The sequence below is a fragment of the Lynx rufus genome, unplaced genomic scaffold (genome assembly GCF_022079265.1).
Source record: "Lynx rufus isolate CCGP_SWC_20201006 ecotype Redwood Valley unplaced genomic scaffold, mLynRuf1.p SCAF_8, whole genome shotgun sequence".
Taxonomy (NCBI): domain Eukaryota; kingdom Metazoa; phylum Chordata; class Mammalia; order Carnivora; family Felidae; genus Lynx; species Lynx rufus.
Genome location: NW_025814896.1, coordinates 132,983,501 through 133,007,160, shown reverse-complemented (window position 1 = coordinate 133,007,160; position 23,660 = coordinate 132,983,501). Strand labels below are relative to the sequence as shown.

Here is a 23,660-nt window from a genome sequence, read left to right as displayed (position 1 = left end):
TTTCCATCTGGGGTAACTTATGCGCACATTTTGTCTGTCTGGGAAGGTACGGACTTCCGGTGAATTTCCAGGCGGTGCTCCTCCAGCCTCACAAGAAGTCCTCCACCAAACGTTTAAGGGAGGTTCTGAACTCTGTCTTCAGACATCTGGATCAAGTAGCGGCTGCAAGCGTGCTGGATGTAGGTATACGATCCAGAAGCGGCTGGGGTTCTGTGCTAAGGTCAGCCTCCCCACCTGGGAACTTGCCAGATCCCGAAACTGCCTGTTACGAAGATGTACATTTCACCAATGCGAAAGTCTAACAAGGAAGAGGCTGTGTGTGTGTGTGCGTGTGTGCGTGGCGAGGGTGCGCTGCGCGGGGCAGAAGATACCGTCACGGCCCGGAGAGCCTCCTCAAAAACAAAGACGGGACAGCGAACTGCCTTCTGCACCTAGAGCGACAGCGCCGCGTCCTCTTTTGCAGGCGTCTGTCGACATCCCGGGACTGCAGCTCGGCAACCAAGACTACTTTCCTTACGTCTATTTCCACATCGACCTCAGCCTGCTCGACTAGGAGCCGCTGGCCCCACGAGCCTTCCCGTCCGTGCGGACTCCGCAGACGCCGCTCTTTCCCTCGGCCGCGGAACCCCGCGGAACTTAGAGTTTGAGAGAAATTGCTCACAAAAGTTAGTTACAGTTGTATTTATTTTTTTTTAAGTTACAATAAAGAAATGCCCCGTCCTTTGAATGGTCTTTTATGTTCGAACGTAATTCAAAGCCTCACTTTACATAAATGGGGACTGCCTAGAAATTGGTCACCTGCTGTTTTAATTTTGTGTCTCAACGGATCTCTTGGGACGGCTTGGGAAGAACATTAAAAATCTTGAGCTGACCGTATAACCAGCTAGATTTCCTAAGTCAGTGGGGATGGCCCAAAGACAAAATGTTGGGCACGAAATGTCGTTCTCAACGGACAACCCACTGTTTTTCATCCTTCTTTCCGTAAACTCGCCTTACGTTTCACATTCCACGGATGGCACCTGGCCTTGCGGGACACACGTAAAAATCCGTATTGTGGCAGGCGTCCAGATGGTGTCCTTGGAATCACAAGTATTTTATAGGGAGGAAAGACATCAGGGTCATCCCTTCATGGTATCAATTTACTGGCTAAATTTACTGAATTTATGATGTGGACACTAATTTCATACGTATATTGGCATTGTCCAAAATATTATTTTATTTTTTAATGGAAAAAAGCCATCAATATTCAAATGAAAGAATCACATTAAAAAACTTATATATAAGAAACAGCCTCCAAGAACATTCAAGCAGCAGTCAGAGAGAGGGAGGGAAAAATATTTCAACAGCCCATCAGTTTTCTCCAAAATATTACTTGACAGAATACAACCCAATTCACCGGCTACAACAATTCATAGAATTTTTCATTGTTTTCTTGAGATGCAAAAGTTCACTGTTGCAGTGTTTTCAAATGACCCATCAAGTGCTACTTCTTGGTTAAAAAGGCCACTGGTAGATTCATCTGATCGTGAAGAATGTTCCTTCACTGCTGGGGAAATCTGCTCCCAAGAAAAGAAAACTGAAGTCTGTGCCAGGCCTCTCACAGCTCATCCTTTTCCAAATCGTCCAGCTCCACGTCACTGAGGTCAATGTCGTCTTCCACGGGAAGCTGGGAAACAAAGCCACTCGTTAGGCCCTGCAGGGAGAGCTGGGAGAGCTCGCGGGCTCACGGCGGAGGAGCAAGGTAGCTTCTAGAGACACCCCAGGTCACAGAGCCGGTTCTGCCCTAACCTGGCTCCTGCTTTTAGCTTTGCCTATCATTTTACAGCCGGGAAAAGCCGAGAACTTAGGTGAGGTAGGATTTTAACAGATCACCTACCTCTTTAACACCGACAGCTACTTAGCTCATCGTTTTGAGGGGGGAGGGGCAGAAGTGTGCCAGAATCCACGATAATTCCAAAGTTGTAATTTTGTGCTTCTCAGATACAAAGTAAATGGATTCCGGGTGAAATGCTCCATTTAGCAGTAATCATCAGGAATGAAACCTCATTCCTGAAATTTATCTTGGTTGTCTGTCAAGACTCTGTCACGCAGCCCTGAAAGGCTCGCGAGGTTATGGCACTTCTGACACCACACCACGGATGGAAAGGACTCGGCCTACAAACAGCAAAGGCGCCCTGGGCCGGGGAAAGTGAGGAGAGGCGGGACAAGCACCCCGGTGAGGAGTCCCGCACGCGCGTGGCCTCCAGCCCTGGGGACTCACCTCGCCATCCTTGCCGTCCCAAGGCTCTCTGGTGCTGATGGCGGGGAAGGCCCCACCTCCCACAGGTGCTGTGGATCCGCGCCCAAAAGAGAGCTCCCTGAGGGGACAGTGACCAAAGCAAGGACATACCGATGAAGACACGATGTGTTAAAACAATGACTCGCCTGCTAAGTTTCTGCACAGGTGCCTCTCACGTCTTGCTCCCGCACAGTACTATCCGTTCAAGTAAGGACGACAACGTAACCAGGCATGAAATGACTAAGGTCTTGGCATCAGATAAAGCTAGTTACTACTACTAATTAAGAAAAATAAACTTATTTTGCTAGAATACAAATTTAAGTACGCAAAACCTATCAACATTCACGTAGAACACAGGCAAAACGTTTGATGAACAAAATTGTAGACTAACCCCCAAAACACTTTATGAAAGATGGCATCTTAAAACGAAAATTCGGTTTCCTTCCCCAGACTTCCAATAGCGAGCAGAAGCACTTAACACCAGCCCACAGGCAGATCTAGAGGTGATGGTGGCAATCCTCATCTCAAACTTTTAAGACACAGAAGAAAGAGTTCTATGGTGACAGGGCGTATTAGGTCTTGCCTTTGACCAATTCTGATAAACATTTCATTAGAAAGATGTAGAGGCAACTGCCAGACTGGGAGCAAGCCTTCTTTAAAAAGTTTCCAGATGGTGAAGGGTGCTTGGACTACAGGGAAGAGAGGAAAAGAGACAGGAGTGGAAGTGTCCCACGTGTGTTTGACGGTTCTTTGGCTCGGTGGAAAAGGGGGGAATTCTATCCACTGCCTTTGGCTACCCTGCATTTTTTATGACGTGTTATCAGTGGTTCTCAACGGAGCGAGTTTCTCCCTAGGGGACATGTGACAATGCCTGGAGACATTTTTACGATCACAACTGTGTGTGTATGCGGACAGTGTGCAACTGGCATCTAGAGGACAGGTACTAAACACCCGGTAACACACAGGACAAACTTCTGGCCCACGATGTCACAAGTGCCAACATCGAGAAACCCTGATGTCCGAAGAGGAGTTACGTTCAGAAAACCGATTATCCACACGCTCTAGAGCCGCGCTCCACCGCCATCGGCTGAGCTCTAAGTGTAACACAGGGCAGGACGCTGGCCTCCACGCCGATGCGCGTGCAGAGTCAAGAGGTACTGGGCACGGCGAGTCAGACCTGTGTCTCTCGTAGTCCATCAAAAACCTACACCAGAATGGCTCCATTTGCCGTGAGGGGGCACAGGCCAACCCAAGCTCTGGCTGACATAAGAAATACAAACCCATGCAAGTAATCAAAGGCAAGCCAGTGGTTCTACTTCTTACTAGTTTGGGACCCTTAATCCGATTATTCATCTCTGAACATCAGTCTCTTCATCAAGAAGATGCCGAGATGTAGGGAGTCGGTGCCCAGAAAGCAGCTACCTTCCTACTTTTTTTCTTTAATTAAAAAAAATTTTTTTAATGTTTATTTTAGAGACAGAGCATGAGTGGAGGAGGGTAGAGAAAGAGAGGGAGACACAGAATCCGAAGCAGGCTCCAGGCTCTGAGCTGTCAGCACAGAGCCCGTCACGGGGCTCAAACTCACGAGCTGTGAGATCATGACCTGAGCCGAAGTCAGCCGCCCAACCGACTGAGCCACCCAGGTGCCCCAACATTCCTACTTAATGTCCTCAGCAGCAGCAAACAGAAGGACTAATGGAAAGACACCAGGCCTCCTTTAAAGTGGAACAAAATTCTTCTTTTCTAATGTTTATGTATTTTTTGAGACAGAGAGAAAGAGAAAAACACAGGATCTGAAGCAGGCTCCAGGCTCTGAGCTGTCAGCACAGAGCCCGATGCAGGACTCGAACTCATGAACCATGAGACCATGACCTGAGCTGAAGTCAGATGCTCAACCGACTGAGCCACCCAGGCGCCCCAAAAGGGAACAAAATTCTAAGGGAACTATGCCTTGAGGGCAGGGTTCGATTGTTTAAAAAAAAAAAAAAAAGCGTTTTAACAGCTCAGTCCCGCTCCTCCCCTGCGCCCCCATTCTCTTTGCAGGGCTAAATGCTATCGTGTCTTATCAAAGAGCCCCGAGAAACACGGCTGCTGCTTCAAACAATGAACTTCTGTGAAACTCGAGTCCTTTCTTCACTTCCGGCTGCATCACGCACAATGACGTACTCGTGTGTTTGGCTGCTACACCGAAAGGAACACTTCAATAACACGCCTGCAGGGAGAGGTATGGGAATCACGAACACTCGTCTTGGGTTGACTGTAGCTGTGAGTTACTGCCAATGTATTCATCACAGTCCGTCTCAGCTTCAGGTCTGTGGTTTTCAAGCGCACACGTTGGTGGACGTGGACACCAACTCCCTGGCGGGCCTGGCACCGTCTACCGGCGGCAGCCCCCTCACCCCTCACCGGCGACGAGCTGCGCGCGCGTCCAGTCTCGTCAGAAAACAAGGCGCGCGGGACTAGAGACAAGTATACTGTCGCCCACTGTGTCTCCTTTCGACCCATTACTGCGTCCTCTTCCCCACTGGTAACTGGGTGGGTTCTGAGGTTCTCTGCTGCCTTTAAGGCACGAAGTTGGAGAACCAGTGGCCTGTACGATCTCCAGCGCAACAGCGATGGTCTCAAGTTGACAATACGCTATTGTCCGCAGCTTTCCCGCGAACCAGCCACCTCCTCCGTACTAAGACACAAAACACACGACAAAGAACAACAAACCAGAGAAGGGAAACTGGCTGAAAAGAAATGTGAATAAAATCAAAGCCGCAGTTAGACCTGCCATTTCCAGTGAGTCCACAGGCTCAACCTCGTGGTTACTGATCCCCCTCAAACATTTCTTACGATTTTCTCACAAATTTCTTACGATTTGTGACATTGGAATCAGCTGCTGAAGAAGGATGACATTTGATGAGCACAGCTGACCCCTGCACGTGGGGTGAGCCATACAAGTCCACTCGCAGAATTTTACAGTAACGTGAGTGTATTTTCTATCATTTTCTTAATAACATTTATTGTAAGAATGCAGTAGATGGTACATAAACCATACAAAAAACGTACTATTTACCAAGAGCTAACAATCAGCCAGGCCCTGTAGTAGTAAGCAGAGAGAAGGTCTGTGAGAGATGTGCCTGTGAGACCCAGTTAGGAGGACGAGGCATGAACCAAATTACCGCACACCTGAGAATTAGCACAGTGTCGATGCCTCGTATTTACCTGAAAGATGATCAAATCAATTTTTGGAGGAGTTGAATGGCCGGGCAGGACAGAGAGCTCTATCAACTGGATTTTGAGTTTCAGAACCTATTATGTTGTTTGCACGTTGCTGGAATCACTTCAGAAGTACACGTTCTACCGCTACCGGCCAGAAACGGAAGGCGCGTTAGCTGAGGTGAGAGGCACAAAGCATGCTGGGGGGGCGGAGGGCTGCTACCAGCCCAGAGGAGACTTGCATGAGATCAGAGAGCTCGATGCAATGGCGCAACAGCAAGGTGGCCTCTTCCCCTACAGAATGCTTCCACGGAAAAGAACAAAAGCGCAAACACCTAATTCCCCGGAATGCCAAATGCACACTAACTCCACGCACTGCCTGGTCTACGTAAACCTAGCTTTGAACCCACGCCACGCAGAACCAAGCCACAGAACAAAAACAACTCAAGGAGGCAAGAGATTACCTGAGAAACTCGTTAATGCCTTGCTCGCTGAAAGATCCTTTCAGAAGAGCAAATTTCATCTTGCGTGCGTTGATGGCTGCCATGGCAGGGTACCCGAAGCCTCCGATCCCCAACGCGTTTTCAAGTTCAGATTGGGCCCCAGCTTCTGTCCACAGCCACCTAGAAAAACAGGCTTGTTTTAGGGTGAAGAGCCCTTTCAAAGTAGTTAGAATCGAATCAGCGGATACTAAAAAAACAAAAACGGATTACATTCCCAACATTTTATGGAATGAAATGGATGTAGAAACAGAAATAAAATACAAAAATAACGTATTCTGGATGTTCCCTACGCTCTACCTCCAGAAGTCTCCCAAATCTATATACGGTTTGCTCCCAGCCTCCAAAATACTGTCCACTAAACCTGCTGGGTTTTCTGTCTCTATTACCTGAAATCCTACTAATATCATTTAGACAACTGGGCACGTTCGCCAGTAGGATAACTTCTTCTTAAGACTTACTGGTGTATCATTATTCAATCCCTGTAACAATGCTCAGCCACAGTTCTTACTCAACTTCTACGACGGTGAAGGAGAAGGATGCCAGAATGCGGTGCTCTGTAGGCACACCACACTTTGTTGAACTAATGGGAGGGGGCACAAGGTCACTTGAGGGGGACAGCAATGGATAGAGGACGAGAAACAAAAAGTTAAATCGGAAAGAAGCAGACATACTTTGTTTTAAAAGCACACCTGTATCTGGGGTGCCTGGGTGGCTCAGTTGGTTAAGAGTCCGACTCGACTGTGGCTCAGGTAATGCCCTCACAGTTCGTGAGATCGAGCCCCGAGCTGGGCTCCGTGAATTCTCTCTCTCCCTCTCCCTGCCCCTCTCCCACTCATGCGTGTGCTCTCAAAATAAACTTAAAAAAAAAATAAAATAAAATGATTCTTATGAGAAAAGGTACTGTGGCACAGACAGGTAAAAGACTTGCATTACTTTTTTTCCTTTTGAGGGACGAAGAGACACAGCACAAGGTGGGGAGGGGCAGAGAGAGAGGGAGACACAGAACCCGAAGCAGACTCCAGGCTCTGAGCTGTCAGCACAGGGCCCGACGCGGGGCTCGAACCCACGAAGATCATGACCTGAGCCGGAGTCAGACGCTTAACTGACTGAGCCGCCCAGGCACCCTGAACCAGACAGTATCCGGGTAGCACTATGCTCTCCTGTCCAAATCATACTGAGAAAATAAGTTCAGCAACTTACCCCCACATTTTCTTTTTGTATTTGTCTGCCAACTTAAGAAGAACTTCTAAGTACGAGTTTCTGCCAGCAGCTCCTAATTTAAACAGAAAATTTTGAAAAGGTAAAAATAAAAGAATCCGAAACATTCATCAGCTTAGAAAGCGTTCTCAGAGCAGGCAGCACAGAGCAGTCACGGCGAAGGGCGCCCCTGTTCGCCGTACCCGTGTCCAGGATGTGGGGCAGCACGGCCACGACACACAGCTGGTGCTCCTCACAGGTCTTCTTAGCGATGTCCTCGTCGATGATCTGTGGGCCCAGAGCACAAGGGGTGGTTGGAAGGCCACGGACACAAAACCCAAAGGTGAGCCTGACGACAGAGACTCGGCATCATCACGTTCAATGAAGAGCAAAGACTTCAAGAGACAGAGCGACTCCCCCTGACACTCCAGGTTCGCGCTATGGCACCACGGACAGCTGGCCTTCGGGGTCTGTCCCCGGGCCATCCCGGTGCTGACTCGGCACCTGCCGACACACGTGGGCTCCAAAAGCAGACAGCCTCGGAGGACCCTGGCTCTGACAATCACCTAGCTAGACAGACACATGTGTATTATATATTTATGGGGATCTGAGGCTCTCTGTGCCTCTGTTTCCTCACATAAAATGAGATAAAAACAGTATTTGCCTCTAGGCATTCATGTGCGAACTGAAAGGAAAATATACGTAAGAGCAGAGTGATGCTGTCACACCGTCACATGACTAGGTGCTCCACAAACAGCAGCTGCGGCTGAGACAACGGGGAGGGAGTGGCCAGGCGCATTCTATTTTTAAAAAGCTTGGCACACTCGTCCTCCTAGTGTAAGGATTGTAGTACTAAAATTATGAAAAGCAGCAGTTTATCAGGCAGGTTTTCCCCACTTGAAAGTCCAATAATACTTTAAAGAGAGCATTTTAAAAGAGAAGGGACAAAGTCCATTTGGAAACACCAAAGGAGTGTCATTACTGTGTGAGAGCCTCCCCCATAAGACATGGTCGGTTCTGATCACGAGTGACGGAAGCGGTTTACCTCAAGCAGCTCAGGAGGTGGGGCATTGTCAGAAAACAAATCCAGGGCCCGGGAGACAATGTCAGATCGCGTCCGCCCCCCATCGTAATCCACAGGAGATTCCCCCTTCTGAAATATCTTGATTGTAGGAAATCCCCTAATCTATTAAAAAAGACAAGAGTATAAAATCAAACTAATATTTAATAAGGAATAATCTTTACGGGTTCTAAGGCTGCCTTATAGGTAATTTAATAGAATAATATTCCCAGGCTGCGTCAGTGATCAGGGAGGATACACAGAGGTCTGTTGATCAGGCAGTTTTAACAGCCTGCCCACCAGGCTTAGCGGAGTATTATTCAAACCTTCCATATGTACTGAATACAACGTTATCTGCTCTAGAACAAGCAGACCAACTTCAAAAGCACTAGTAGTGACTTGTAAGAGCCTGAGCAAGCTGAAAATTCACATGCAGCACACAGCAGAAACAGTGAGATATTGGACTTGAGAGAGAGAGAGAGAGAGAGAGAGAGAGAGAGAGGGAGAGAGTGAGTCAGTCCTGAGTTCAAGACTCGTTAGTTTTAACAATAAAGTAATTTAGTTCCATTACAAAATGGCCAAACATCTCCCCTCCTACCACACAGGGAAGCCCGGATACCCTTTGAAGTCACAGCTGAAAACAGCGTGTACTCCTCAAAGACGTTCGCCATCTGGACACTCACCCCATACCGGCCGGCTAGAACCTGGTTAACCGTGGCGTCCACAGCCGCGAGCTTCACTTTTCCTTTGGTTTGCTCTTTTACCTCTGTGGCTGCAGCAGCCCATTCTGGCTCAAGACTATGGAAAGATATTTGCACTTTAAAAGTGTGTTTTAACCGTCAGCACGAACACTTTAACCGAGACGCGCATCTCTGCCCAATCCAGTCACACCGCGCTTGGAAACCACCGTGCGTAGCTTTGCGTACAATGTGATGCTGTCTTTTCACATTCACTTCCCAGGTCTCGGTCACTCCCTCCCCCACGCTAGGTCCCCGTTAATCTTTGAAGCTGTGACAGAAGAAACTCGGCACCAGTGCCAATGTTTAACATTCACTCGGCGTCAGAGCCTTCCTGGAGGAGATCTTGGAGACTGACCTGCCGTCTGGGTCAGCTTTTTCAGAGCCAGCTAGGTGAATATATTAAAAGCACTGGGACTCAAAATACTTGGTAAAAAGCCCTTACTTTTTGCAGTGTCCACACCAAGGAGCGTAAAATTCAACCATCCAAACGTCTTCACTATCAAGGACATTCTTATCGAAGCTGTCGTCCGTCAGCTCAATTACATCCTTCTTACTCGAACTCTCACCTCTACCCTGTCGCATGTGACATTAAACATTTAGTTACACTTGGCCAGAAAGAACGCTATTCTTATTCTAAATAGATAACAGACAATGATCTCTTCCACATCTTAACGAAGTCTGGAGTTCTTCTTTCTAGTGAAAACCATTCTACTCCACTTGGGGTCATTCCTTAATATTATTATCACTTGTCAAACAGTGTTTACTTTCAATCACCAGCACCTCCAGTGTAAGCTATGAATATTCCGGAACTCTCTCGCCTGCTGTTGGGCTAAGAGAAACCCCCACACGGCTCACAGAATCACCCAATTCTACTCTAGTTCCGGCTGGGCACAGCTGCTTCCTCATCCCAGGTTGTTAAACGTAACCAGTTACTACCTTTCCATAGAGAAAGTCTCTACCATTCAAGAGAGCTAAAAGTAACATTTAATTCTTTATTTTCAAAGAGTGTTCTTGAGTAGCAAACTCAAGTGTTCTTGAGGAGCAGTTTCACTATACTGCTTTCGGATGCCTGGGCCAAAAGCCAAGAGCATGGAATCTTCGGGTAAATTCTACATCTGTATAAAGAAGCTACTTTTACTGGTCTCTGTAAGAGTGAAGGGCCATTTTACCTTCATTTGTAAGAATTTAATGCCTTTTCACAAGAACATTTGGTTAACTTCACATCTCCTACATGGGCATCTAAAATACCAATCCATGGAACAGGAATTTTTCTCTTCTTCCCTGTCCACTGAGATTGAATTTTCCAAAATTTCAGGCTGATTGCCAGATATAGGCCAAGAGGTCGTTCAGATTTCATCCCTCTTTGTCCCCAAGCCGATCTGGTCTCTCTCTCCCCACTCTGGAACTACAAATGCCAAAGGGTCCCAGAGCCTGGCTTCCTGGTCTGAAGCTCTTTCTCGAGAGGTCTACAAACTCTTCCCTTTCAGTGCTGGGCCGAGGAAGCCCATCTTGTGGCCTGATTCTTGGCCTATAGTGGTGGCCAGATGCTCTGGGACTAGAGACTTCTGAGGAGGCCAAATCAACAAGCTAGGTGGCTCATTCCCTCTGGCATGAGCTGACCCAACCTTGTTATATCTTTTAACTGAAAGTTCACTAATTTAAAACATTAGTAGTAACTACAAAAAAAACCCAAAAAAACAAAAATAACCCGCCCAAGAACTATCCTCTACAAAGAGTCCATATTGTGGCATCAAACTCATCACACACATTCAAAGTTGACATCACACAGTCTTACTTGTTTTCCAGAACCATATCCACCACCCCTCCCCCCAAGGCGATCCTTCACGAGCTGGCGCAGAGCACTGAGAGCAGCATCTACAATGGCTTCACCAGTTCTGCCACCTACAGAAGACAAAGGACAATCAGACGAATGGGTGGTGGGGGCCGTGTGCCTATAATGACACGACCTAAAGACGTGGCCCTTTACATTTGTCAGATTTCTGTCAGCTTTATCTGATGTTTGAACAGACCCAACAACACATGGGTATTTAACACAGAGTCAAGTTCTCCCTGTAATACACACCGCACTTGACTTTTCCCTTGGAAAACCAAATCCTCTCCTTCAGTTTTAGTTTATTAAACACAAACATCCTGTTCACCTACTAATGCCATCCGCAAATGAGAGAAACTCACAAATGTCTACTGAACGTGTAACATGTATGCAGATGAATAAGCCTATTATCTAGTTAAAAAAAAAAGCAGGGGACATTTCTAAATACAAATTACATCAAGGAAAATACAGGAAAACTATTTTTTCTTTTCTTCCTTCCTTCCTCTTTCTATTTTATTTTTGATCTACTTCTCTCCCTTTCTATTTTTTTATTTTTGAGAGAGAATGAGGGTGCATGGGGGCAGGGCAGAGACAAAGGGAGACACAGAATCCGAAGCAGGCTCCAGGCTCCGAGCTGTCAGCACAGAGCCCAATTCGGAGCTCAAACTCACAGACCTCGAGATCATGACCTGAGCTGAAGCTGGATGCTTAACCAACTGACCTACCCGGGCTCCCCAGAAGAAACTATTTCTATGATGACAAGCAGAAAAAACTGTAGAAAAAGTAGGATATGAAACGTCTGAAGCCAAGTAACTGGAAAGCAATCCAGGCGCCTTCTTTCTATCTTGCTTACAATACTTGGGCTGTTTTAGGTTCTTTAGTTGAATTCTCTCCTAATCTAAGAAGTAACAAACACTGTACTGAAACTCAATAATGACAACAGCCTTTAGAAGTTTAACCAAAAAACTATACACTCGAGAAAAAGTCAGGGGGGCTATTAAGGTATGAAAAACGTACGAATAATATGGGCCACGCTATCTTTAGCGTTCAAAGGGAAAACTCTAATAAAATGTCTGTAGAAAATTCCATGTATTTTTTAAATAGTTTCTTACCAAACTGCCAAGGAAGATAGAAAAACACCTGAGCACACTTTTAGCCCTGACATTAGAAAGAAAATATAGTAGAGCAACACGCAGTATATGTTCAGATGGTGTGGGACCGCGGCCCCAGCTGACATCACCACGTGTGTCACTTCCTAATACAGAAGGGCCAAGACCTCCATCCTCGGAACCGGTGCCCCTACCACCAATCTACTTGGAAATATGCCAAATCAAGAAATATACTAGGAGGGGCGCCTGGGTGGCTCAGGTTAGGTGTCTGACTCTTGATTCTGGCTCAGGTCATGATCTCGCTGTTTGTGGGAATGAGCCAGTGAGGGGCCTTGCTTGGGATTCTCTCTCCCCCTCTCTCTGCCCCTCCCCCACTCGCAAACTCTCTCGCTCTCTCTCTCTCACTCTCTCAAAATAAAAAAAAGAAAACAAATGTACTAGGAAAAAAGAGGTTTTGCGCTCTAGACCAAGAGGTGGCAAACTCTTTGTAAAGTGGCAAACACAAACGATTTTGAGGGGTGCGGGCCACCCAGTCTGCTGCAGCGACTCACTTCTGCCCCTTCAGTGTGACAGCAGCTACACACGACATGAAACTAGGTGTGACTGTTTTGAAAACCTTTATTTACAAAAACAAACAGGCCCTTGCTCCTATTTTTTACCTACTTGTTCAAATTAAAATTCCAACCAGGGGAATAGAGTAGTTAGGAAAAGTCCTTACCCTGATAATCTTCTGGTCTGTTTTTGTTGGATCCAAAAATCTTAATGGTAGGAAATCCCTGAACACCATACTGACCTCCTAGGGACTGGTGTTTATCTGCGTCAACTGCGCCAACTTTTACAACATCCTGTGAAAATGTAAGAGTTTTATCAATTTTTCTTTTCCACTGGAGCAGATTCCACAAAGATCCATCACTGAACTCATGTAGACTCCAAGATGATACAGGGCAAGGTTAGGTTTACAGACAGATTTAATGAGACCTGTAGCCTGGGAAGTCACACCTACGTGGAATGACGGGAGAAATGGACAGAGCTCTGGAGGGGACTCTGCAGCACCAAGAATTAGTGAGACCACGAGGATTATGTCATTAATCCGGAAAACTGACTCAATAAAAATAGACAACGTAAAAATTACACGTGTTAGTGTACTATCCCTTTGCTCCCTACATGCTTTCGGCACCAGAACAAGGTTTTTGAGCTCCAACATGCAAATGAACTTCCGGCGGCACGTTAAGCCTGGCTGCGTTCTTACTTATTATACACACACAGGTGAATGAATGTGGGCATCTTGGAAACTTACTTTTAGCGCAGTTGCTACTTTCTTCCATTCTGGTGTTAACCTCTGGCAGTGGCCACACCTTTTAGGAGATAAAAGCACAAATAAGGCAACGGTTCAAGTCTTCGATCCTCAATTCAAAAATACTCTACCAACACTCTACTGAGGGACACGCACAGGGGTAGGTGCTGGCAGGGAACACATGCGCTAGTGAAACATGATCGGTGACGTGAAGGAACTCGCCATTTTAGGATTCTACTATCACTCTTCTTCATATACTCATTTTAAAAGTTTCCAAGCCACTGGTTTTTTTTTTTTAATTTTTAACATTTATTCATTTTTGAAAGAGAGAGAGAGAGACAGAGTGTGAATGGGGGAGGGGCAGAGAGAGAGGGAGACACAGAATCCGAAGCAGGCTGCAGGCTCCGAGCTGTCAGCACAGAGCCCGACGTGGGGCTCGAACTCAAACCGTGAGATCGTGACCTGAGCTGAAGTCGGCCACTGAACTGACTGAGCCACCCAGGTGCCCCCCCAACTGTTTAAATTATGTTTAAAGAGTTTAAACAAACCATCATTTGTAACTCTATCCCTGGGTAGGAACTTTAGCATTCATCTGGTCAAGTGTGTCCCAATGTGTGGTCTGAGTTGTAAGCCTAGGCAAAAGGCAGACTCTTAGGCTGCATGAAATCCAAACACCTAGAGAAGGGGTTCAGGAACCCACATCTTAGTAAGTTCAACCAGTGATTTTTAAGCCCATTAAGATTTCATATTCCCTGATCTAGTCCAACCTTTTCATTTTACAGATGAAGCATCTGAATTAGAGCCTAAATCTCAATGCTCTTTGGCTCCCACAGCAGCACGTGGGGTTAAAAATGTACACGTAATCCCAATTTTATATGCCTAGCAAGCTGAAAAGTATTCAATACCACAAGATGGTGATAAAAGAACAGGAGCGAGCAAGAGACAAAGAAGAAAAGAAAATCCTTCACGTTACAGTATTTGAAATAAATTGTGAGACATAACACACACAGACAGTGCTTTTAAAAGTTATATATACAAAAACCTGGTACGTTCATACCATTTATCAAGGTTGCAGTTATACTGTTCATTTTCAATATTGAGTAACATCCACTGCATGAAGATACTAAAGCTAGTTTATCCATAGGTGATTAGTTGTTTCTTTAACAAAGTCAAGTCTCCTAATTCAGTTTTTAAGAACCTAATGAGTAAATGCCAGGTGCCCAGACCAAGAGGAGCCCTTCATACAGGATTTCATTCCGTCAGCACATCACTGAAGACAGGCCTTGCTATTTTCCTCTTACAGATGAGGAGACAGGGGCTGAGGAGTTAAGAAACCTACCCAGTATCACAAGTCATCTGGTCACAGAGCTGCTGCATAGGTCTATGTGGCTCCAGGTCCCACATTCTTCATCCCTGTATACTGGTGGCCCCTTCCATAGGGGCCTAACCTTAATCCAGTATTTTAAAGGTCAGGATCTTCTGAGAAATGTCCTGTGATGCTGGTTTACATACTTACATATAGTAGTTTTTTGCAGTTCAGGTGAGCTACTTAGAAGTCTGGGGGTCAAAATTTTATAGGACTTTATGCCTCTTTCAATGAGTTTATTCTATGAAAGGACTCCTATTGGAGACGTCAGAGTCCATACTCCTTCAATTTCAATATTAAGCGTAGTAAAGACCGACAGAAATGCCGCGCGAGTCGAGGTACAGCACACCTCTGACCCAAAGGTTCTTCCCCTGCAGTCCAGACCCCGAAGGACTGGTGTATAAAAATTCAGGGGCTCTAGGAACTTTTGGTGGGGGTAAAAACACCTCTATTTCACTTTTTGTTTTTTGTTTTTTAATGTTTTTAAGAGAGAGAGAGAGAGAGAGCCAGAGGAAGAGAGAGAGAATCTTAAGCAGGCTCCGCACTCAGCGCTCTTTCCCATGACCTTGGGATTAAGACCTGAGCTGAAATTCAGAGTCGGATGCTCAACCGACTGAGCCACCCAGGCCCCCCCTATTTCACTAACTTGTAAATGAAATGCAGACTTCCCTTCAATTATAAACATTAACAACACACCATGAGCACTTGTGACTTTGTCACAAATGAAAACTCAGCCCCTTTCAGATCGCTACTACAGTTTAACTTCATTTCTGTCCATTGCTATTTCAAAATTATGATGTCTAGGTGTTACATCTGCTGCTGGAGCTTGGTATTTACTGCCCCAGTAAAAGAGTACTACATAATATAATCACATCAAAATTTGTTTTAGTATTTTGTGAATGTTATTTCAATGTTTTAGGTTCCCTTTGTGATCCTATATGCTTTACTCCATAGATGGAAAAGGAACATCTTTATTCTGGAAAGAACTCAAAGCCTTCACCAAGCTGCCAAGTCTGAGCACAAGAAGAGGTTAAAGGCACCTGCTCTAATGACACCTCCTCTTACCCAAAACACTGGGAGGCCCAAGCGCCATGTCACAAGAACAATTAACTACAGGATCCAGATCCAGCCTTCTCAATTATGCTGTTTGATTCCATTTTGCAATGAGGTATATTCTCTCATATCGAAGCTTCCCAAAACAATGTAAATTACTCATGCCATAAATGATAAAAAAAAAAAAAAAATCACACTTGCAAAAACTGCATACAAAGGCATTCAACAATATAACAGTTCGTACATTTACAATTCGTACATTCCACACAGAATCCTCATTTGGATTTGACAAACACAAAACAAAGAGAAGCTTTAAAAAAAAATGGTGAAGGGGGCGCCTGGGTGGCGCAGTCGGTTAAGCGTCCGACTTCAGCGCAGGTCATGATCTCACAGTTTGTGAGTTCGAGCCCCGCATCGGGCTCTGTGCTGACAGCTCGGAGCCTGGAGCCTGCTTCACATTCTGTGTCTCCCTCTCTCTCTGCCCCTTCCCTGCTCATGCTCTGTCTCCCTCTGTCTCAAAAATAAATAAACATTAAAAAAAAAAAAAACGATGAAGGCATTAGGATGAACAGTATTCACAAAGTGGTAACATAAATTTTTAAGCAGAGGGTATTACCTTAATTTGCTACACTGAACATTAAGCCAAACAGTCCACAAGGACCGGCATTGAGTTTCCAAAACTGTTTCATGGTCTTGCAGAGAAAAAATTAAAGCAATAAAAGGAAACCTCTCATCAGGCATACTCTGAAGTGCACCCACTCAGGTAAGAAGAATTTGTAATAACTTCATACACTACCTCCTATGTGAGCTTAGGGGACATCGCTCACATCTAAAAGGATGATCGGGATCTCAGATCACTGTACAATTGATCTGCAGATACAGCTGGCTGGGGCTCAGGCCTCCCCGGACCTGAGTGCCCACGGCCCCGCTGGTTTATAGAAGTAACAGCTTCGGGTACCTTTTGCAGTTTCCATTAACCAGTCTCTGCACTTCTACTCGTTGCGTTTTTGTTTTGTTTGCATTATACGTTTAACTCCATAAACAATTAGTGCAATACCGTATTTTGACTATATATAGTTGTGACCGTTAATTTCAATGAAAATTCTATCTTTACTCCACAAGGGTTTTCTTCCAGCAATGCATGTAAGTCAAGAGAGGAATTTTTAAATTAAATCAGATTGTTAAAATTCTGTATTTCTAGAAGCCACTCTCTTCTTCAAGAAGCAGAATGGAATCAATCACTAGCTTTTCCCTTTCCTGTGCCCAATATTCTTTCAGCATAAAGGAGTTTCCCTTCCATCAAGACCCTACTTACCTCATTACAGAGATATATCTTCTTAAAATTATAAGAAAATACTTCTTTCTTCTTTCTTGCAACAATTAGCTACTTCAACCTTTGTCCCCCCAATGGACTCAATCTCCATGGCCTTTAACAGACAACACTTTGTGGAATCCCCCATTTTCCTCTCTACTTCTTTGAAACAAGCAGTAAACTAGACAAACTAGATGACTAAATAAAATCACATTTTTATATAATATTCCTAATTTTATAAAGTACCACAAATAATCCACAAGTGCTTTATACTTACCATGGAGCATAGAACTCTACAAGCCACAGACTATCACTTTGAATAACTTCTCGGTTGAAATTTGATGGAGTTAATTCAATTACATCGTCACTAGAGGAATAGAGACCATTCACTGCTAGAAAGAAGGTACAGCTTATTAGACCTGCAGTAAAAGACAAAAAGCACACCATTAATGACAGGGTTCAAGCTCTGGCAGGAAACGTCTTCTTGAATTGCCCAAGGTTCTTCACACAGGAGGATGGCCTGGGTCAGGTCCTTTCTAACCCCCCAGTGCCCATCCCCCTTGTGGCTGTGGCAGCCCCTGGAATTTCACTGCCACCGGTGCAGCACAGAGCAAGCAGGAAAGAGATCCACACTGTCATCTCTTGAGCTGCAATCGAAAAAGATCTCTAACTTAGGTGCTTTTTACGTATTAACATTTTCATTCTTCACAATCACCTCGTGAAGTAATAGTATTCGTGCCATTTTATGGGCGAAGACACCGAAAAACTGGGAGGCTACCCTGTGACCCCGAGTAATCCACACAGCATTTATTTTTTGTGTTATTCAGTTGCAATATTAGCACACTACCTTTTTTTAACGTCTATTTATTTATGAGCAAGAGAGAGCACGGGCGGGGGAGGGGCAGAGAGAGAAGGGAACAGAGGATCCGAAGTGGACTCCACGCTGACAGCACTGAGCCTGATGTGGGGCTCGAACTCATGAACCCCAAGATCATGACCTGAGCCAAAGGTGAACGCCCAACTGACTGAGCCACCCAGGCGCCCGAGTACAGTATCTTTATTAAACTTTCTTTGAAGGAAAAATTAATTGTCTTGTCTACTAAACTGGGACTCTATCAAGGGCAATACTTGTTTTTATAAATATTTTTATTTCTACTCACACTATGTATGGCAGTCACCAGACACTTGCAATGCTGCTGGATGAACTTACGAAGAATTTTCATGTAAATGTTACAAAAGAAGGATGGAGTGTTATTGTCTTATTAACAGCATAGTTTAGCCACACTGTGGCCCAAATGCGTTTTTGTTGGCTACTGTAGGAACTTAAAACGTAATTGTTAACAATTATATAGGAAAACAAGTTCTGGATGGACTTAGAAATATCTTAAAAACTAGGGGCGCCTGGGTGGCTGGCTCAGTCGGTTGAGCGTCCGACTTCGGCTCAGGTCATGACTCAGGTCGGTCTGTGGGTTCGAGCCCCGCGTCGGGCTCTGTGCGGACAGCTCAGAGCCTGGAGCCTGCTTCAGATCCTGCGTCTCCCTCTCTCTCTGCCCCTCCCCCACTCTCACTTTGTCTCACTCTGTCTCTCAAAAATAAATAAATATAAAAAAAAGAAATATCTTAAAAACTCAAAACGTTTTTGAATTGGTAGTACTATCAAAATTCCAATTCTGCCTTTAAACATATGATTTCTTTATGTTTTCTAATTGCATTGTCTAAGACCTCCAGAACAATGCTAAGTAATGGACTGTTCTTGACTTTAGTATTTTCTCATTTGCTGGCTTTTGAGTTGAAACAGATAAACTTTAGGATATTAAAGAAATTTCTACCTATTTCTTTTTAGCATCTGTGAAGATGATCATATAACTTCTTTCTTTTAATCTACTGATGCAACAAATGATGGGGCGGACCTGTGTCCTAAGGCAGCGGACGGGTATGCCATTGTGGTCACGTGCTCATATGCTTATTCTGTAGACGGAATTTGGAAGATTTCAAATGGAACCTTTTTGTATAACCCAATGGTAAATTTCTTCTGGAAGGAATGTACACCAGTGTTAACTGTTCTGTTGCTAAATATTTCACCTTATGCTTACGGAACCGCTTTCAAATGACTCCAAATACACTGGACCACTTGGGTTTTCACAGCATTACTAACTAAGAGTAGGAATCGCCCCTCGTTTGTAAATAAGGAAACCAAGGCACTTGTAGGGACCCATCTGCTGTCTCTAGCTTCTATTTCCAAGCTCTTCCCATTAAACCATGTTGTCTTTTAGAGCTCAGGATAAAATGGTTCAGTGTGTCAGGGGCATGAATAAGCAACATAATTCTATTTTTCAAGAACACTGCATTTGATTTATAGACGTGGCTAATAATGTAGGAACTTTATATGAAATAAAACTGTGGACTTTGGTAAGGGGGACATGAAACCACTAAAAGGCTATCCTGCAGGGGGTATGACCAGATTTGCTTTCTAGAAAGGGCGTTTTGGCTGCAATGTGGACAGCAGATGGGGGAACTATCAGGAGAGTGGGGTCACACCTAAACTCAGGGGAAGATGGAATGGCCAGCAGTAACACCCGCTGCTGGGAGGTCAAGTAGGAGACTGAAAATGACCTGGTGGATTTCATGACAGAGGATCCCCAGAGCCCAGGATGGCTGAGGTGGAGGAGTGAAAACAGGCAGCAGCCAATCTGCAAAAGACTGGAGACAGTAGGAGGGAACAAGTTCACGAAAAGGGAACTCTGTAACAAGTTTCACTATAAAGAGCGCAAGAGAGCAAACAAATGTGGGGCAGAAGGAAGGTTTCTTTTTAAAGACGAGAGTGATCTGAGCTTGAAGGGAAAAAAATATGTGGAGTGGGAGAGGCTAAAGATAAAGTAGAGGAATAATGAAACAGAACGCCTGGAATCTGAATCCGGAAGGGAGGGAACCCAGAGTCAGTGGCAGGGGTAGCCTGGGGCAGGATGGCCCCCTTCTCCACTTTGAGAGGTGGGAGAGAGTGCAGGTGGATGGAGGTCAGGCCAACCAAACTGGGGTTGCCTTAATAACTGCCGCTGTCCAACATGCTAACCGCTCACCACACGGAGTGAAGGTATACAAAGTGCTAAATTCTGAAGACTTGGTAGGGGAAAAAAAAAAAAAAAGTACCTCATTAATATTTTTGATATTGGTTACATGCTACAATGATATTTGAGAGACAGTGGGGAATAAATATGTTAAAATTAATGCCACCTGTTTCTTTTTGCGTTTTGAAATGTGGCTACGAGACTATTTAAAATTAGATATAAAATTTGCATATCTCTGCTGGATTGTGCTGCTTGATAATGTTTTTGTTGCTGCAGTAAAGGTTAAGTGGAGTTTGACACATTTAACGAATCAAGTAAATTAAGAACAAGCAGAGACCATCCTAATTCTGAATAAGCTTACAAGTTAAGACTGGGCCTGGAAAATCCTCCATGCAGATCTACTTTCTAAAGTGTATTTTTTGTAAAAAATCAACATAAATCAATACTTGTTCAATACACTGAGCTCAATGTGAAAGTTTCAAAAATGGAAAAGCAAAAGAAAACCCATGAACAGTCCCACTAGAACGGGCAATTAATATTTTGGTGATATTCATATGGACTTCTCTGTGCTATTCGGAAGTCTAAAACTATTATTATATTTATATGCATGTGATCTTACTATACATTCCTTTTTGTAGCCTTTTTTCCCCACTCAAAATAAGTTTTCTACATAATTATGGATTACTATTTACCCCCCGTATAACCATTTTTAATGGCTATATCACATTGCCCATTCACCACTAACAGAATTTCTTTCCAATTTTTCACTATTAACAGGCCAATGCTGAAAATCCTTACACTCTTCCCCCCTTCAGATAAATATGAGTATTTCCTTAAGAAATAATCTTACAAAGGGATTGGGGGTATAGTATAGCTAACATTTTGATCTATGTATCTATCCAACTACCCTCCAGAAACTGACATGTTAACTGAGAATAACACTTAAATGACACTACACACCAGGCAGTGCGTAAACACTTAGGATATATTAACTCATTTTAAGAACTCTATGTGGTGTATGTATCATCATGCCCATTTTTAGACCTGGAAATGGAGACACAGAAAGGGTAACTTGCCTAAGGCCACATAATTAGAAAGAGAGAGAACACGGTTATGCAACCCACATTTTAAACCAAAGGACTGGAGACTGCATTAGTATAATCCCAAGGAGGGTCATTAGTTAGATTGTGGCAGGAGAATTAGGTTCACTGCATTCCCTTGCCAATCCGGGACAGCAGGCTGGAGTCACCAAAGGGAAGGACCATGACTTCACCTCAGGAATGTGCTTCCTTTACATACAAAGATGGTCGTGGCTACTGACACTCAGTATAACATGGACTTGGGCTGCTTCTTTTTTTTTTTTTCTCTGGTAACAGTGCTAGGCTTTTTGTCTTTAAAATTTTTTTTAATGTTTTTATTCATTTCTGAGGGAGACAGAGTGCTAGCAGGGGAGGGGCAGAGAGAGAGGGAGACACAGAATCCGAAGCAGGCTCCAGGCTCCGAGCCATCAGCACAGAGCCTGATGCGGGGCTCGAACTCACAAACCACGAGATCACGACCTGAGCGGAAGTCGGACGCTAAACCAACTGAGCCACCCAGGCACCCCGACTTTTTGTCTTTAAGTTTTGCTGAATTCTCACGAGAGCCCCCCCCCCACCTTCCTTATAAATGGCTCTCTAGTGGGAATGTCTTGATGATAAAGATTTGAGACTTACATTCCTTAGAAGGCAATATGACCACACAGGGCTGGGAAAAAAAATCGAACCATACTACTCAGAAAAACAGATTAAAAGATGTTAACTACCCCCTATGAAAACCCTCAAGAAGACAAACAAAACACTCCGGGCCACTTAAGATGATAAACTGGGTCAATGCCGACTAATAGCGTTCTGTTTCTAAAATTCACATGGCTGTTCCACTCACTGATAATGAGCACCAATGGGAAATGGGAACATCCAAGTGTCTAGAATCTATGTGAGCAGATGGTTTTGCCATCTGTGGCTCCCCATTATTCCTCCACAGTAGTTAAGGATGTCATAAATCCACATCAGTAGCATCTCTGTCCCACACCTGCCACCAAGAGTACACGATCCCACAGCACTCATCTAGAAACCAAGAGGGCTCCCCAAAAGGTCTGACTCCATTTATGCAAATAAATGATAGAATCACAGACTCTTTCCGCGCCCGGTATGAATTCACCCGAGGGACACTGAACAGAGACTAGAATCTTTTCCCCTCCTCTACATTCTCTCTGTACTACAGCAAATATTTACATCTTGTTTACTCTCTTGAGACCCATGTGAACTCGTGCATCCTGAGAACCACCCAGAGGGGGAGGACGAGCCCAGAGTGGTTAAGTCACTAGCTCGCCGTCACACGGCTAGGAAATGCGGGGCAGGGCCGGCTGGGGCTCAAACTCTGCGGTCTGGATTCAGGGCGTTCAGGTAAGGAAGGTTAAGAGCGCCTCGGCGGGGACCAAGGCGAGCCAGAAAGGGGTCGGGATCCTCAACCCCACTCACTGCACAGTTTCTAAAACAGGGATTTACATAATTCATGGTGGTCTGCGTCCCATTTAGTTTTTTAGAAGTTCGCTCACACTTGAAGCGCTTTGGGAAGGCACCGTTCCCTTTCTAAAGCAAACTCTTCGGCCTTTTCCAGGGCTCGGTTTTGATATTTCAGTTTTTCTCAATTAGTGGGAACGGCATTAAACAAGTGGTGAGGACGAGCTGCAGGGTGAGGACCCGGCGGCCGTGCCGTCTACACGCCAGGGTGAGGAGGGCGGGCCCAGGACAAGGGACCCCTGACCCCAACCCTCTCAGGTCGCCCCCGGCTCCACCTCCGCCAGGGATCGAGTCCTAGCTGCTCGGCACGGCTCGAACGCAGCTCCCGGCCCTCACCCTCGCCCGGCCCGCCGCCGCCCCCCTCGGCCCGGGGCTCCCAGTGGTTCTCAGGATGCACCACCCCGGGACTCCCCGACCCCGTCGCGCTCGCTCCCCGGGGTGGGCTGCGGGAGCCCCGCCGCGCAGCCTCCCCTCCACACGCGCCCCGAGACCGGCAGGGCCCCGCACCCCCGCGCGAGGGGCGGCCCCGACCGCATCCCCCACCCCAGCCCTGGCCCCGCGAGGCCGCCCGCCCGCCCTGCCCCGGGCCTCCCCGGCGGTCCCCCGGGACGAGGAGGCCCGCGCCTACCCAGCACGAGGCGAGCCATGCCGAGCTCCCGGGCCGCCGCGCAGTCCCACCGTCGCCTCAGCTCCGCGCGCCGCGCCCCCGCCGCCCCACGTCCCGCCCTCGGCCCGTGAGGCAGGCGCCGGGCGGTGCGGCGGGGACGGGCCGGAAGGCGCTCGCCAAGCCGTGGCCGCGGCCCATTGGTTCCAGCAGGCTTCGCTCATTCGCGTGACCAATGGGAGGCGGCCGGGTAGAGGTTACCGGTTTGATTTTTTTATGGAGGGCGGAGCGAGCGGCGGAAGGAGGGGCTTGCTGGGGGCGGGGCGGACCACCCTTTCCTTCCTCCGTGGCTCTCGGATTCCCCCAGCCCGAAGCGGGCTGTCGGTACTTTCCCCCGTAGAGTCCAGTATTTGGTTCTTCTTATCTTAAGGGTCTTTATTCTCTCTTTCCCTCCCTTGCCTCTAACGAGCCCCTTTCCAGCCT

At 45.9% G+C, this 23,660-nt stretch overlaps 2 protein-coding genes across 3 annotated transcripts in view; one reads left to right on the top strand and one right to left on the bottom strand.

Annotated features, from left to right (window-relative positions):
• The window catches only part of ATP6V1C2 (ATPase H+ transporting V1 subunit C2), a 52,880-nt gene extending 52,160 nt beyond the window's left edge, over nucleotides 1–720 (top strand). The window contains exons 11-12 of one of the 2 annotated variants that reach the window (XM_047068461.1): nucleotides 47–179; nucleotides 464–720. In XM_047068461.1, coding sequence (XP_046924417.1) covers nucleotides 47–179; nucleotides 464–553 — 223 coding nt within the window. In that variant the 3' untranslated portion in view covers nucleotides 554–720. The remainder of the gene's footprint in view (nucleotides 1–46; nucleotides 180–463) is intronic. The other variant, XM_047068462.1, reaches the window with a different exon arrangement.
• Nucleotides 721–1,192: 472 nt separating this feature from the next.
• On the bottom strand, nucleotides 1,193–23,293 carry PDIA6 (protein disulfide isomerase family A member 6). The gene is made up of 13 exons (XM_047068459.1): nucleotides 23,202–23,293; nucleotides 17,225–17,366; nucleotides 13,220–13,277; nucleotides 12,641–12,767; nucleotides 10,778–10,884; nucleotides 9,425–9,555; nucleotides 8,926–9,040; nucleotides 8,228–8,368; nucleotides 7,386–7,470; nucleotides 7,186–7,258; nucleotides 5,947–6,105; nucleotides 2,261–2,357; nucleotides 1,193–1,666 (listed from the first exon to the last, which is right to left on the bottom strand). Exons 1-13 carry the CDS (start codon nucleotides 23,218–23,220, stop codon nucleotides 1,598–1,600), a joined length of 1,323 nt encoding a protein of 440 aa, XP_046924415.1. The 5' UTR covers nucleotides 23,221–23,293; the 3' UTR covers nucleotides 1,193–1,597.
• Nucleotides 23,294–23,660: the final 367 nt, after the last annotated feature.